General features: G+C 43.9%; 1 protein-coding gene across 5 annotated transcripts; it reads left to right on the top strand.

Moving 5' to 3' along the window:
• The first annotated feature begins 170 nt into the window (after nt 1-170).
• On the top strand, nt 171-3,920 carry LOC123445723 (pectin acetylesterase 5-like). Of its 5 annotated transcripts, none has more exons than XM_045122751.1 (11): nt 173-432; nt 1,692-1,824; nt 1,972-2,051; nt 2,125-2,214; nt 2,345-2,469; nt 2,541-2,601; nt 2,856-2,909; nt 3,006-3,083; nt 3,173-3,278; nt 3,381-3,526; nt 3,632-3,920. In XM_045122751.1, exons 1-11 carry the CDS (start codon nt 205-207, stop codon nt 3,740-3,742), a joined length of 1,212 nt encoding a protein of 403 aa, XP_044978686.1. In that variant the 5' UTR covers nt 173-204; the 3' UTR covers nt 3,743-3,920. The 5 variants fall into 5 exon arrangements, with proteins under 5 accessions (XP_044978683.1, XP_044978684.1, XP_044978686.1 ...); XM_045122750.1 differs by having other exon boundaries at nt 2,538-2,601; XM_045122748.1 differs by having other exon boundaries at nt 171-432; nt 2,538-2,601; nt 3,173-3,526.
• The last annotated feature ends 9,981 nt before the right edge of the window (nt 3,921-13,901 follow it).

The following is a 13,901-nucleotide window of genomic DNA, read 5'->3' as shown; positions in this document are numbered from 1 at the left end:
ATCTATCCATACTAGCTTGTCCAACTGCTCACTGATTGATATTTGATCCTGACCGGCCTCCATCCAAGGATCACCATCATACAGCTTGATCGCTCTTAGTGCATTCATTCATACCAAGAAAATGACTTACCAGCAGCCCTTCTCTCTCCTACTTAAGCAAGAGGGTATTGGAGCATTCAAACCGTGGAGCTTGAGCAAGAAGATATGGCGCCAAGCAACGTACCAGCGGCACTGCTCCGGCTCCTGCTGCTGGCCACTTCCGGCCTTCTCGGTCCAATGCTATCTGGCGCAGCGCCGGTCGAGCCCGTTGAGGTCAGCCTCCTCGCCGGCGCACAGGAAAAGGGAGCAGTGTGCTTGGACGGGACCCCGCCGGGGTACCACCTGCAGAGAGGCTCCGGTGGTGGATCCGGCAGCTGGCTCATCCATCTAGAGGTCCGTAGTGTCATCCATCCCTATATATATAACTAATACTCCCTCCGTCCCATATATTAAGTGTCCAAAACGTTCGTATATTATGGGATGGAGGGAGTACTGTTTAATTTTTCTATATCGCTATCTTTTTTCATGTCTCATATGAATTAGCAATAACAAAAACAACATCAACAAAGAGCTAGTGTCACGGCCCTTCTCGTAGGCATTGTCTTGGAGTCATCTTGATTGCAGGGTTATGCCGCCGCTTAGTGCGGGGATGTTGGGGTGTTGGCCCTAGGTCAGTGTGGCGTGGCCTCTTGTTTAGCAATGTTGACGGTTTCAAGCGGAGTTGGGTCACAGCTGGTTTGATAGTCAGTTTCTTCAAGTGTGTTTCAGTGCATCACCGTGCCTTTGCAAAGTCAAAGCTGCAGAGGAGGAGCCCTGGTGGTGACGATGACATGAGATTGGTGATGGGTTGCTAAGGTCATTCGGTGCAAGCTTAGTGCTTTTTTCGTGCAATGTTCTTTGTCAGAGTTATCTAGTCACTGACGTGTGTAATCGATTGCTTGGTATAGGAAGGCATGGGTCTCGGCACCTGTTGCCGTGATATATTCGTTGGTGGTATGGTGAAGTCAGAGTCGTTGGCTAATGGAATTATGCGATTATACTTGATGACAGCTTCACGACGGTGTGTGTGTCTTCATGTGGCATGTGGGTAGCCAAGTTGGCCGGTGTTGCCTTATATGTTATAAAGTAGAGATGCATCTATTGATGCAGAGGCCGGGGCTAAGCCTCCTTTTAAAAAAAAAGTAGAGTGTTGTGATAGTTTCCGTCCGTTTCCCACTAATTAACTGGGAAGCTCCACTTCTTATTAATTAGTTAATGAGATGATGTATAGGTTTAGCCCTTCGTTTTGATAAAACAAAAAAGATCATGTCTCGGCATAAAATTTCCATGTCTCACCATTATTAGCCACCATCCATCCACATATTGCCATGTTTTTATTTATCATGTCCCACACAAGTTAATTAGCCAGCAAAAAAGAGGAATATTAGATTGGTGACGGGATCTTGTAACGTTCTTAACAACACAATATTTCGATATATACACAGAACATGCCGCCCAAATTATGTTTGGCATCAAGCACATGCCGCCCACTCCACATCTTTTTTTGATCAAAAGATGCTTTCCTAAATGCATGATGGGGATGTTTAGCAAGTGGACTCATGATAGGATAATTATTAGTTGACATGTATACTTTCTCAACTGAAAACACACAGGGAGGAGGCTGGTGCAGCACACTCAAGGATTGTTCCGGTCGCAGAATGTCTGTTCTTGGTTCATCAAACTTCATGAAACCACTACAGTTTGCCGGTCATGGGATTTTTGACAGTGATGAGATATATAATCCTGGTAATTACTGGTGCTTCACATCCAGTCCACTCGCTGTCTATTTGTTCCATCTGTTTCCATGCCTTCTTACCGTTTGTACGTTTGCGTAGGTGATTTTGTAATCTGTTTGCTATGTCCTTGCACTAATTTTGATCATCGCATTATTAGATTTCTACAACTGGAACAAAGTCTATGTACGGTATTGCGATGGGGCATCATTTGCCGGGGATGCAGAAGGTCAAGCGCAGGTGACTTTCTAGATCGTGGTTCGGTGTTGTTGTTTTGGTCGCTAGAGGTAATTCTCTGTTGGCAATGGTTCAGGATGGAACCACAGTTTACTTCAGAGGGTTGCGCATCTATGAAGCAATTACTGACGAACTCATGCAAAAAGGCCTCGTCAATGCTACACAGGTCGTACTTGATTTACCAAGTTCATCGAATACCAAGAACCGTTTGTACAAAAATATTCTGCGTGACAACCATTAGTTGTGACAATAACCATGTGAAATGAAAAAAAAACTCATAATTCTACAGATTTCAGGTGCTCTTTACAGGTTGTTCTGCCGGAGGTCTAGCCACGATACTGCACTGCGATGATTTTAGTGCACGGTTTCCTCAGCAGGTTTCAGTTAAATGCTTTGCGGATGCTGGGTTTTTTCTTGACGTGTAAGAGTCCTGAAAATAAATACAATCCACTAGCATTGTACGTGAACTAAAGTACCACTCTTTTCTAGCAGAAAGGATATATCTGGAGAAAGGTCCTTTTGGTCTTTATACAACCGAGTTGTGCAGCTCCAGGTTAGCTGCCGAGCTTGCTTGAGACTTTGAAGGATATGTCCTATTTATAATTATCAAACCTTCCAGCCATCTTCTAATTTTTGATGCACTTCTCTAAAACATGCATACAATAATAAGATTTGTAATACTCTAGTTTTTTCACGTGGTCCTTCTTGTGCAACACTGAAAAAAAAATCTATCCTTGTGATTGATGTCATTCGTTAATAAATACCATTAGTGATTTTTCTCCCCTTCTTTTGCTAACTTAATTTCAGAATGTTAGACAAGTGTTGCACAAGGACTGCCTTGCCAACAAGGAGCCAACTGAGGTAGTTTCCGTTGTATAATTTGATTTGCTCCTCACACTTACGCATGTCATCACCCGATTATGCTGGTAAGTTCGTTAGCTGAAATGTTGCTCCTAGTGTTTCTTCCCCACAGAGATTATTAAGAGCATCCGCACCCCCATGTTTATTCTCAACTCTGCGTATGATTCATGGCAGGTATTTTTCAACATTTTCTTATTATTATTCTTTTATCCACTTATGTGTATTGATATTCTCACTGTTTTATATGTGGTTCTTCCCCATAGATACAGAACGTTCTCCTACCGAGTTCATCTTCTCCAGAAAAGTCATGGTTGAGTTGCAAGGATAATATCGGAAACTGCAACTCAACCCAAATTGAAGTTCTTGATGGTTGGCTAAGCTTGTCAATCTGCTTCCTTTTACTTTCTCAATCATCACCGAAGCTCTTGCTGTTGTTTGGAACACTAAATAATATATATTCTTCTTTGATAGAATTCAGGAATACAATGATCAATGATTTGAACATTGTCGAAGATAAGGCAGGATGGGGCATGTTCATTGATTCATGCTTCACTCACTGCCAAACGCTCTTTCGCATCTCTTGGAATTCACCAACATCCCCAAGGCTTGGAAATAAGGCAGGGAGTTCAAAATTCTACTAGAAACTCAAATTATCAGTGTTATCTTTGATGCACCATATTGTCGCTTGGATTGATATAATTTTGTTACCATTTGTTGAGCAGAACATTGCAAAAGTTGTTGGAGATTGGTACTTTGGAAGGAGCCAAGGAGTGAAAGAGATTGACTGCCAGTATCCGTGCAACCCAACATGCAATAGCCTCCCACCTCCATGATTTGCTACTACCCCCTCCGACCCATATTAATTGACGCTGTCTTAGTAGGAAGTTGTACTAAAACATCATCAGTTAATATGGATTATTGGAGGGAGTATACTGGATTGTGTTAATATTTACTATGTAAAGATTCAAGAAAAACAATTCTTCATATTGAATTGTCCATCACAGAGAAAAACAATGATCACACATAATGAAAATAAGTATGGCAGGTGGGTGACAACGCATGGACTAATTTTTTTTAAAATAATTTATATTTCAAGTAAACTATCATTGGAAATTTTCCCAAAAAGATGACTTATTTTGTTAATTCGTCAAATGTTGCTTCAAAATTTTTATTCATGTTTATTTTTGTCCGAAGAAAGTAGGGAATAGCAGAAAAACGTATAAAAAACTCATTTTGAACAACCGCCATCTCAATTTGTCCTCTATTTTTTAGGAGATGTTCAGTTTCTTCTCAATATTTTTAAATTTTGTGTGTTTAGTGAACTGAGATTTAGTCATGTTTGTAAGAATGAACGCAAGCAGGTAATACTCCACTTATATACTATCAAATTCAAGAGGGCAGCTTGGTGATGGCCACCCCCAACGTACCTCACTGTCATGACAGACATTTGTTGTCTGTCCATCTTCCACTTCCCCAATGACTAGCTTTCATAGGCTTTAATAAAATATTCAACACTTAAGCTTCCCACTACATCATATCAAACTTACAATTTTTATCAAATTTCGAAAGATATTGCCATTATCCTAGGATATGAGCTTTCATCTACTTTTGGTTTCCAACTTTTAGAAATCTAATTAGAGCAACTCCAACCGGGCGACCCATTTCATCCGTCACAGTCTGTTTGGGTCGCCACGGACAAAAATGGAGGCCCAGCGCACCGACCCATTCCCAAAACGCGTCCGTTCCCCGTCCGTACGGACCCATTTCAGACCCAAATTTGGGGTTGAAATGCATCGGCGCGGACGTGAAGCGGATGCAGCGCGCGCCCTCTCATGTCCGCGCCCGTCCACATGTGGCGCCCTGTCAATAACACGGGACGTCTTTATTAACGACGACCGCTCATCACGGGCCCACGCGCTAGTGACCCCAGGCGTCCTTTTTAATCCGAGCATGCGGGAGGGGGGGGTCAGCCTCATCATCTTCCAGAAGTCGTCCCCATCTAGCCACCCGCTACTCCCTCGCCGGCGACAAACCCTAGCGACCACCATGGGTTTCTTCTCTAGCTCGAGCTCTGACAAAGACAAGGGCAAGTCCCCCGCCGTACCGGTTCACATGCTCCCCTCGCCGGCGTCTTCCCGTCTGCCGCGACAGTGGATCAGTGTACTAATGCACCAGGCGAGGTGGCACTGGGAGCACCGCACCCCCTCCCTTGTCCCGATGTCATGCTGCCGCACAACTGGCATTTGGATCCGAAGAGGATCCCAGTGCCAGCGGTGCCACGGTCGGCGCGGGCGCATGTGAAGGAGGTGAGGCACCGACGGCAGTAGTTGACGTCAGAGCAACGATGCAACCCCATGTACGCTGCAGTCTCTTCCGAATGGGAGGCTTGGTTTGCGTGGCATGAGGAGCAACGTTGACGTGGCGTTTGAGACATGGTGGCTAGACCATCGCCACCCCTCGTCGTGCGTGAAGAGGACCGAGAGGTGGAGGCCGTGTACCATAATGCGCTGACGGCCGTCCTGCATGCAAGCGAGGAGGAAGCACACCTCAAGGAGGAGGAGGAGAAGGCGGCTTACCAGGCGCGGATGGCGGAGGCCATGGCGGTCTCCGCTGCCAGCGACTGCATTGTGCCGCCGCTGGCCCCATTGTCCGCTGCCATGGCCGAGCCAGGGCCGCTGGCTTTCAAGCCCGAGCAGTATGTCTCGGATGGGGTGGTGCGCGAGTGGGTCAACGCGCCACCTGTTTGGTTGGGTGCAACGCCGGAGCGCGAGGCCGAAGCTAAGGAGGAGGAGCGCCGTGCTACCCTGCCAGCGCCGGTGCAGTCACCGATGAACGACGTCACCGCCTCCTGGGAGACGACCTTCCCCTGGGCTGGCCCGGCGCCGACGCTCGTCAACCTCACCGGCCCCGACGACGACGACGATAAGGACGCCTAGGGCATCGTGCCTCCTTGTTTTTAGCTTACTTAATTTTTCTATTTAATGCAATGTGAACTTGTGGGACTATCGCCGACCCTTGAGGCCAACATTAATATTTAATTAACATTTTTTGTATATTTTCAATTTTTTTTCACGTCGCCTAAAAATAGGTTATTGTCGTGTTGGGCGCAAGCGTCGACCCAATTACAAAAGCGGATATGGATGTCCGCCGGATCGATCCAAACGGAGAAAATACCGACAAACCACGTGTCCGTTTGGGTCATGCGGTTGGAGTTACTCTTATATGCCTTCACCGTTACCCTAATTCGATGCTAGAAAATCAAAGGAAGACACTTGTTGATGACACCACCTGTTTTATCCTAACAAATATAGTTGCCTTTTCAGTTTTTAGTAGCCTTTTTAAAATGTATATTAATAAAAAAAACATAAATGAGCTCGGAATTACATCATATCAAACTTTCTGAAAGTTTGATCATAATTGGAAAATATTAACATCATCTTTCCAAAATTAGAGATATCAACTCCATGGGGCCAATTTTTAGAAAAAAAAAATCACATGTTTCTATCATGCTAACACAAAATTTGTAGAAACTGAGTATGATTTTTTTGCAAATTCAACTTCCAAAAAATTGATGGAGAACTTGTAGAAATTTGAGGATGAAACATTTCACCCGCGGCCATGAAAATGTAGCCAAATACTAAATACAGATGAACATTTGATTTTATTGGCGCTTCATAGAAATTCTGGGTTGAGTACATAATTACTACAAGTATGCCTTTTTACACTGGTATAAATCATACATCATTTTCCACATATCGAACTCTCTAGTCTTAGACACAAGTACGAATGTAGTGTCCCATGCATACGATGCCTAGAGTACAAACATTAGTGCTACAAACAGATGAAGAATTGATCATGTAAACATAGATTATTTTTGTTAGTTACATCTTAGGTAGACACACATTCACTATCAAATTATCTATAATATAGTTTATTAAACACACACACTATCAGGAACGATTTTAGCACTAGTAGAAAACGGGCCTTTGGCCTGGACCCTTTAGTCCCGGCCTGCCTCTGGGCCGGGACTAAAGGCCCGGCCACGTCGCCCCAATTCTCATATCGTCCCTCGAGGCTTTAGTCCCGGCCCGTAAGGAGCCTTTAGTCCCGGTTCGTGTCCCAAGCCGGGACTAAAGGGCTACGCGGTGGGCAGCCCGCATGTGCGCCACCTTTAGTCCCGGTTTGTGTCTCAAACCGGGACTAAAGTCCTCTGCCTATATATAGCACAACCCCCCTCTCCCCTCTTCCTTGCATTTTTCTTGGATGGAGGGTTGTGGGTGGGTGCTTGCTCTCCACTTTTTTTGATGCACTAGAGGTGTTTGTTGAAATGTGTGTTAGAGCGATGCCGCTTCAGTTCACCGAACACAAATACGATATGAGATGCCTGAGCCATGCTTAAACCTCTTCCTCTTTATTTCTACTTATTCTAAAAGGTTAGCAACTATATTTACTCGTTTAGACCGTGCGGTACTAATTTTTAGGATCGTGATTGTATTTGATATACTGTCGTATAACACAGATGAGTCATCCATGGATGTACGGTGATCGACGCACAGCCGCTTACAGAGAAGGCGTGCATTCTTTTCGAGATGCAGCCGATGCGAACAAGCATGGTGGTGGCTATATGTTTTGTCCATGTGTTGAATGTCGGAATGAGAAGGATTACACTTTCTCAAGAGTCATTCAGAGCTACCTGCTTCGGTCCGGTTTTATGTCTGGCTATAATGTTTGGACCAAGCACGGAGAAAGAGGGGTTATGATGGAAGACGACGATGAAGAAGAAGAGAACGATGATGACAACTACCGATCTATGTTCCCTGAGTATGCTGATACCGCAATGGAAGACAATGAAGAAGAAGATCAGGATGAAGAACGGGAACCAGATGAGCCCGCTGATGCTCTTGGCCGGGTCATTTCTGATGCACGACTAGGTTGCGACACAGAAAAGGAGAGGTTGCAGTTCGAGCAGATGTTACAGGACCACAACAAATTGTTGTACCCAACTTGTGAAGATGGCCAGAAGAAGCTGGGTAGCACACTGGAATTGCTGAAGTGGAAGGCAGAGACCGGTGTGACTGACTCGTCATTCGAAAAGTTGCTGGTACTGATGAAGAAGATGCTTCCAAGAAAGAACGAATTGCCCGCCAGCACGTACGAAGCAAAGAAGCTTGTATGCCCTCTAGGATTAGACGTGCAGAAGATACATGCATGCCCTAATGACTGCATCCTCTACCGCGGTGAGAAGTACGAGAATATGGATAAATGCCCGGTATGCACTGCATTGCGGTATAAGATCAGAAAAGATGACCCTGGTGATATTGAGGGCGAGCCACCCAGGAAGAGGGTTCCTGCCAAGGTGATGTGGTATGCTCCTATAATACCACGGTTGAAACGTCTGTTCAGAAATAAAGATCATGCGAAGTTGTTGCGATGGCACATGGAAGATCGTATGAAAGACGATAAGTTGAGGCACACCGCTGATGGTCGGCAGTGGAGAAAAATCGAGAGAGAGTTCCCGAGATTTGCAGCTGACACAAGGAACTTATGGTTAGGTCTGAGTACAGATGACATGAATCCTTTTGGGGAGCAGAGTTGCAGTCACAACACCTGGCCCGTTACTCTATGTATCTACAACCTTCCTCCTTGGTTGTGCATGAAGCGGAAGTTCATTATGATGCCAGTGCTTATACAAGGTCCAAAGCAACCCGGCAACGATATTGATGTGTACCTAAGGCCACTAGTTTATGAACTTTTACAGCTGTGGGCCGAACCAGGTGTACGTGTGTGGGACGAGCACAAACAAGAGGAATTTGACCTTCGAGCGTTGCTTTTCGTAACCATCAACGATTGGCCTGCTCTTAGTAACATTTCAGGACAGTCAAACAAGGGATACAATGCATGCACGCACTGTTTGGATCAAACAGAAAGTATATATCTCGACAACTGTAGGAAGAATGTGTATCCGTACAATCGCCGTTTTCTTCCGCCCAAGCATCCCTTAAAGAAAAAAGGCAAGCATTTCAATGGCAAGGCAGAACCCCGGGGAAGCCTGTCATCCGTACTGGTGCTGAAGTATTTGATATGGTCAAAGATTTAAAAGTAATCTTTGGAAAGGGTCCTGACAGCCAACCTGTTCCTAACGGCCCTGATAAGCGCGTACCCATGTGAAAGAAGAAATCTATATTTTGGGAGCTACCCTACTGGGAAGTCCATGAGGTCCGCTCGGCAATCGACGTGATGCACCTGACGAAGAATCTCTGCGTGAATATTCTAGGCTTCCTGGGCTTGTATGGGAAGTCAAAAGATACACCGGAAGCACGGGAGGACCAGGAACGTCATAAAGGAAGAGATGGCATGCATCCAGGGCAGTTTCAAGGGCGTGCCAGCTACGCTCTTACTAAGGAAGAGAAGGAAATCTTCTTTGAAGTCCTTTTCAGTATCAAGGTCCCGACTGGCTTCTCGTCGAATATAAACACTACTGGAATCCAGAAATTTGCCGTCTGCTTGGCCTTTGCCGTCAGCTCACACATGGCAAAGGTACTCTTTTCCGTCAGCTGCCACAGTGCTGACGGCAAAGAGGTGGCAGATGGAAAAAGATTATTTTGCCGTCAGCCACTTCTTTGTCGTCCGCTGGCCGACGGCAAAGAGCCCTAAGCGGACGGCAAAGGGAGGGCGGACGGCAAAGCCCCGCCACACAACGGCCGAAACGTCACCCCACACACCCCTCCCCTTTGCCGTCTGCTTGGGGCCCTTTGCCGTCCGCCTGGGAGCGCGGCGGACGGCAAAGGTGACGGCGGCCCACCACCCAACCACCCACCCGGTGCCTCCCCCCCCCCCCCCGGGACCTAAAGGGAATCGTAAATATGAAAGACAAAAAATTCCAAAACCTAAAGTCTCATGACTGCCACGTGCTTATGATGCAATTGCTTCCGGTTGCATTGAGGGGAATTCTACCGGAAAATGTTCGCCTGGCAATTGTGAAGGTATGTGCATTCCTGAATGCAATTTTTCAGAAGGTAATCGATCGAGAAAGTCTATCAGGGTTACAGATTGATGTGGTCCAATGTCTGGTCAGCTTTGAGTTGTTGTTCCCGCCATCCTTCTTCAATATAATGACACACCTCCTAGTTCACCTAGTCGAAGAGATTAGAATTCTCGGTCCTGTGTTTCTACACAATATGTTCCCCTTCGAGAGGTTCATGGGAGTCTTAAAGAAATATGTTCCTAACCGTGCTAGGCTAGAAGGAAGCATCTCCAAGGGCTATGGAACAGAGGAGGTCATTGAGTTTTGTGTGGACTTTCTTCCTGACCTTAAGCCGATTGGCGTTCCTGAATCTCGGTATGAGGGTAGGCTGACAGGAAAAGGCACACTAGGAAGGAAAGCAAAAGTATGTATGGACGGGCATTCTTTCTCTCAAGCACACTACACAGTTCTACACAATTCCACCGTGGTGGCTCCGTATATCGTGAGACACAAGAATATTCTACGCTCCGAAAACCCGGGGAAGGCTGACTCTTGGATTAAAGGGGAACACGAGAAGACTTTCGGCAGTTGGTTGCAGACACATCTCATGAATGACGACACCGTTGAAGATGAGTTGTACTGTTTGGCCAGGCCACCATCTTCGACTATATGTACTTTCCAAGGGTATCAGATAAATGAGAATACATTTTACACGGTTGCCCAAGATAAAAAGAGCACCAACCAAAATAGTGGTGTCCGCTTTGATGCAACAGACGAGAATGGGCACTGTTTGGAAACATATTATGGGTACATAGAGGAGATATGGGAACTTGACTATGGACCTACTTTTATGATCCCTTTATTTCGGTGCAAATGGGTGAAGCTGACAGGAAGCGGGTTAGTTGTAGACCAAAAGTACGGCATGACAACGGTGGATCTTAAAAATCTTGCGTACATGGACGAACCATTTGTCCTAGCCAATGATGTCGCTCAGGTTTTCTATGTGAAGGACATGTCTACATTAACAAGAAAAAGAAATCAGCAAAAGAAGATATCATCCGATGAGCCAAAATGCCACATAGTTCTTTCAGGGAAAAGAAACATCGTGGGAGTAGATGACAAGACAGACATGTCAGAAGATTATAATAATTTTTATGAAATTCCGCCCTTCAAAGTGAAAACTGACCCAAGCATCCTACTGAATGATGAATATTCTCCATGGCTACGACCCAGAAGAAAACAGAAATAATAGATAGGAATATTGGTGCAATAATGTAATAATGTATTAAACCTTTTATGTAATGCATGTATGGAACGTACTAAATTTCAAACACTTTTCATTTTGATATTATCCATGTAAGAGATGAGTTCTCGTTCGAAACCCTGATACTTCGAGAGAGATTGTCCGTTTTGTACACGAAGTGCATCCAGTTTTTGTCATAGCCCTCTCAACTTTTTAACACGTGCTATGTGGGTGAAATGATGATAGCATGCCAACTTTCAACATTTTCAGAGTTCATTTGTAGTGCTTTTCAATTTCAGGGTCAACTAGCTCAAAAAAAATAAGTAAATCCACGAAATATACCAAATGAAGTCATAAATTGTTGAAATTTTGTGCTGTGCCTTTGAATGGTGCATTTTGAACACACAAAAAGTATGGAGTTCAAATAAGTTCACAAAAATGAAATCCCTTTGTAAGAGATGAGTTCTCGTTCGAAACCCTGATACTTCGAGAGAGATTGTCTGTTTTGTACACGAAGTGCATCCAGTTTTTGTCGTAGCCCTCTCAACTTTTTAACACATGCTATGTGGGTGAAATGATGATAGCATGCCAACTTTCAACATTTTCAGAGTTCATTTGTAGTGCTTTTCAATTTCAGGGTCAACTTGCTCAAAAAAAAAGTAAATCCACGAAATATACCAAATGAATTCAGAAATTGTTGAAATTTTGTGTTGTGCCTTTGAATGGTGCATTTTGAACACACAAAAAGTATGGAGTTCAAATAAGTTCACAAAAATGAAATCCCTTTGTAAGAGATGAGTTCTCGTTCGAAACGCTGATACTTCGATAGAGATTGTCCGTCTTGTACACGAAGTGCATCCAGTTTTTGTCGTAGCCCTCTCAACTTTTTAACACATGCTATGTGGGTGAAATGATGATAGCATGCCAACTTTTAACATTTTCAGAGTTCATTTGTAGTGCTTTTCAATTTCAGGGTCAACTAGCTCAAAAAAAATAAGTACATCCACGAAATATACCAAATGAAGTCAGAAATTGTTGAAATTTTGTGTTGTGCCTTTGAATGGTGCATTTTGAACACACAAAAAGTATGGAGTTCAAATAAGTTCACAAAAATGAAATCCCTTTGTAAGAGATGAGTTCTCGTTCGAAACCCTAATACTTCGAGAGAGATTGTCCGTTTTGTACACGAAGTGCATCCAGTTTTTGTCGTAACCCTCTCAACTTTTTAACACATGCTATGTGGGTGAAATAATGATAGCATGCCAACTTTCAACATTTTCAGAGTTCATTTGTAGTGCTTTTCAATTTCAGGGTCAACTAGCTCAAAAAAAAAGTAAATTCACGAAATATACCAAATGAAGTCAAAAAGTATGGAGTTCAAAAAACCATGTTATGAAATTAAATATTATCATTGGCGATTCATCTCTATTATGAAATCAAATATATCAAAAAACCATTGCAGAACATATGACCAAATTAATACAAGTTCATCATCACATTAAAGCCAAAGAACAGTAGTGATCAAATGTTATTATTGCAAAAAATAAATACATAAAGTTCTCTTATAAAACAACATACAACTATGTAAAACATTTAAATGCAACAACAAACGCGATCAAAATCGCAACTAAGGTAACAATTGACCCAACATCATAATGATACCAAGCCTCTTTATCATTGGCATATTTTCTAATATTCCTAATCTTCTAGCGCATTCCATCCATCTTCAAGCGCATTGCATCCATCTTCAACCGCATCGCATCGATCTTCATCTTGCGATCATCGATGACATCGGCGACATGCAACTCCAGTTCCATATTCTTATCCTCAATTATTTTCAATTTTTTCTTCAAGTATTTGTTTTCTTTTTCAACCAAATTTAACTTCTCGACAAGAATTCTTATGTGGGTTGGAATTTCCGGTTCACATACCTCCTAGATTAAGAAAATATATGTTACATTGGTCGTCATAATTGTCATAAACACTAAATAAAACAAATAGTTATAAAAGATAATATATACCACATCTGAATCATAGACAGGACGAGGGCCGACGGAGGCGGATACCAAAACCATCGCACTATATAATAACAAAAAATAATGAAAGTGAGTAATTTATATAAGTATGTATGTAAATCATACAAGTAAGATTTTTTTAATTTTAAAAAGAAGATAAGAACAAGAGGCTCACCACGGTGGTGCTCGCAGTTGGTGCACGGCCAAACCTAGACAAATATTAAGGAAAATGGAGCTTGGAGGTCGAGCTTGGAGAGGAAAAAGCTTAAGTAGAGTGGCTCGGGCATTTCATCGAACACGTCATGTGCATGAACTAGAGTGGCAAGAGCATGGCATGGTCACACTTCAACAACCAAAAAACAGGGGATATATATGGTGGGCAGGGGCGATGGTTTATATAGGCAAAACTTTAGTCCCGGTTCTTTCCATGCCCCGGGACTAAAGGCCCCTGCTTCCCGCCTTCTGGTCAGCCAAAAAAGGGCCTTTAGTCCCGTGTCGTGGCTCCACCCGAGACTAAAGGAGTGTCTTTAGTCCCGGTTCTTTCCACGCCCCGGGACTAAAGGCCCCTGCTTCCCGCCTTCTGGTCAGCCGAAAAAGGGCCTTTAGTCCCGGTTCGTGGCTCCACCCGGGACTAAAGGGGCTTTAGTCCCGGATCGAGCCACGAACCGGGACTAAAGATCCACCTGTATAAGCGGGAGATAGAAAATTTCGAACCCAAATCGTCCATTTCTCTTCTTCTTCCTCTCGTTCTCTCCTGCCCGGCGCGGCAA

The sequence above is a fragment of the Hordeum vulgare genome, chromosome 3H (assembly GCF_904849725.1).
Source record: "Hordeum vulgare subsp. vulgare chromosome 3H, MorexV3_pseudomolecules_assembly, whole genome shotgun sequence".
Taxonomy (NCBI): Eukaryota; Viridiplantae; Streptophyta; class Magnoliopsida; order Poales; family Poaceae; genus Hordeum; species Hordeum vulgare.
Note: the sequence above shows the minus strand (reverse complement) of the source record. Positions and strands in the feature narration are given on the sequence as shown.

What these genes read in the sequence shown, in the direction of transcription:
- LOC123445723 (XM_045122748.1), top strand. Translation starts at nt 205, where the DNA reads ATGGCGCCAAGCAACGTACCAGCGGCACTGCTCCGGCTCCTGCTGCTG. An exon ending in GCTGGCTCATCCATCTAGAG is followed by an intron (nt 433 to 1,691) that starts GTCCGTAGTGTC and finishes GAAAACACACAG; the next exon opens with GGAGGAGGCTGGTGCAGCAC. An exon ending in ATGCAGAAGGTCAAGCGCAG is followed by an intron (nt 2,052 to 2,124) that starts GTGACTTTCTAG and finishes GCAATGGTTCAG; the next exon opens with GATGGAACCACAGTTTACTT.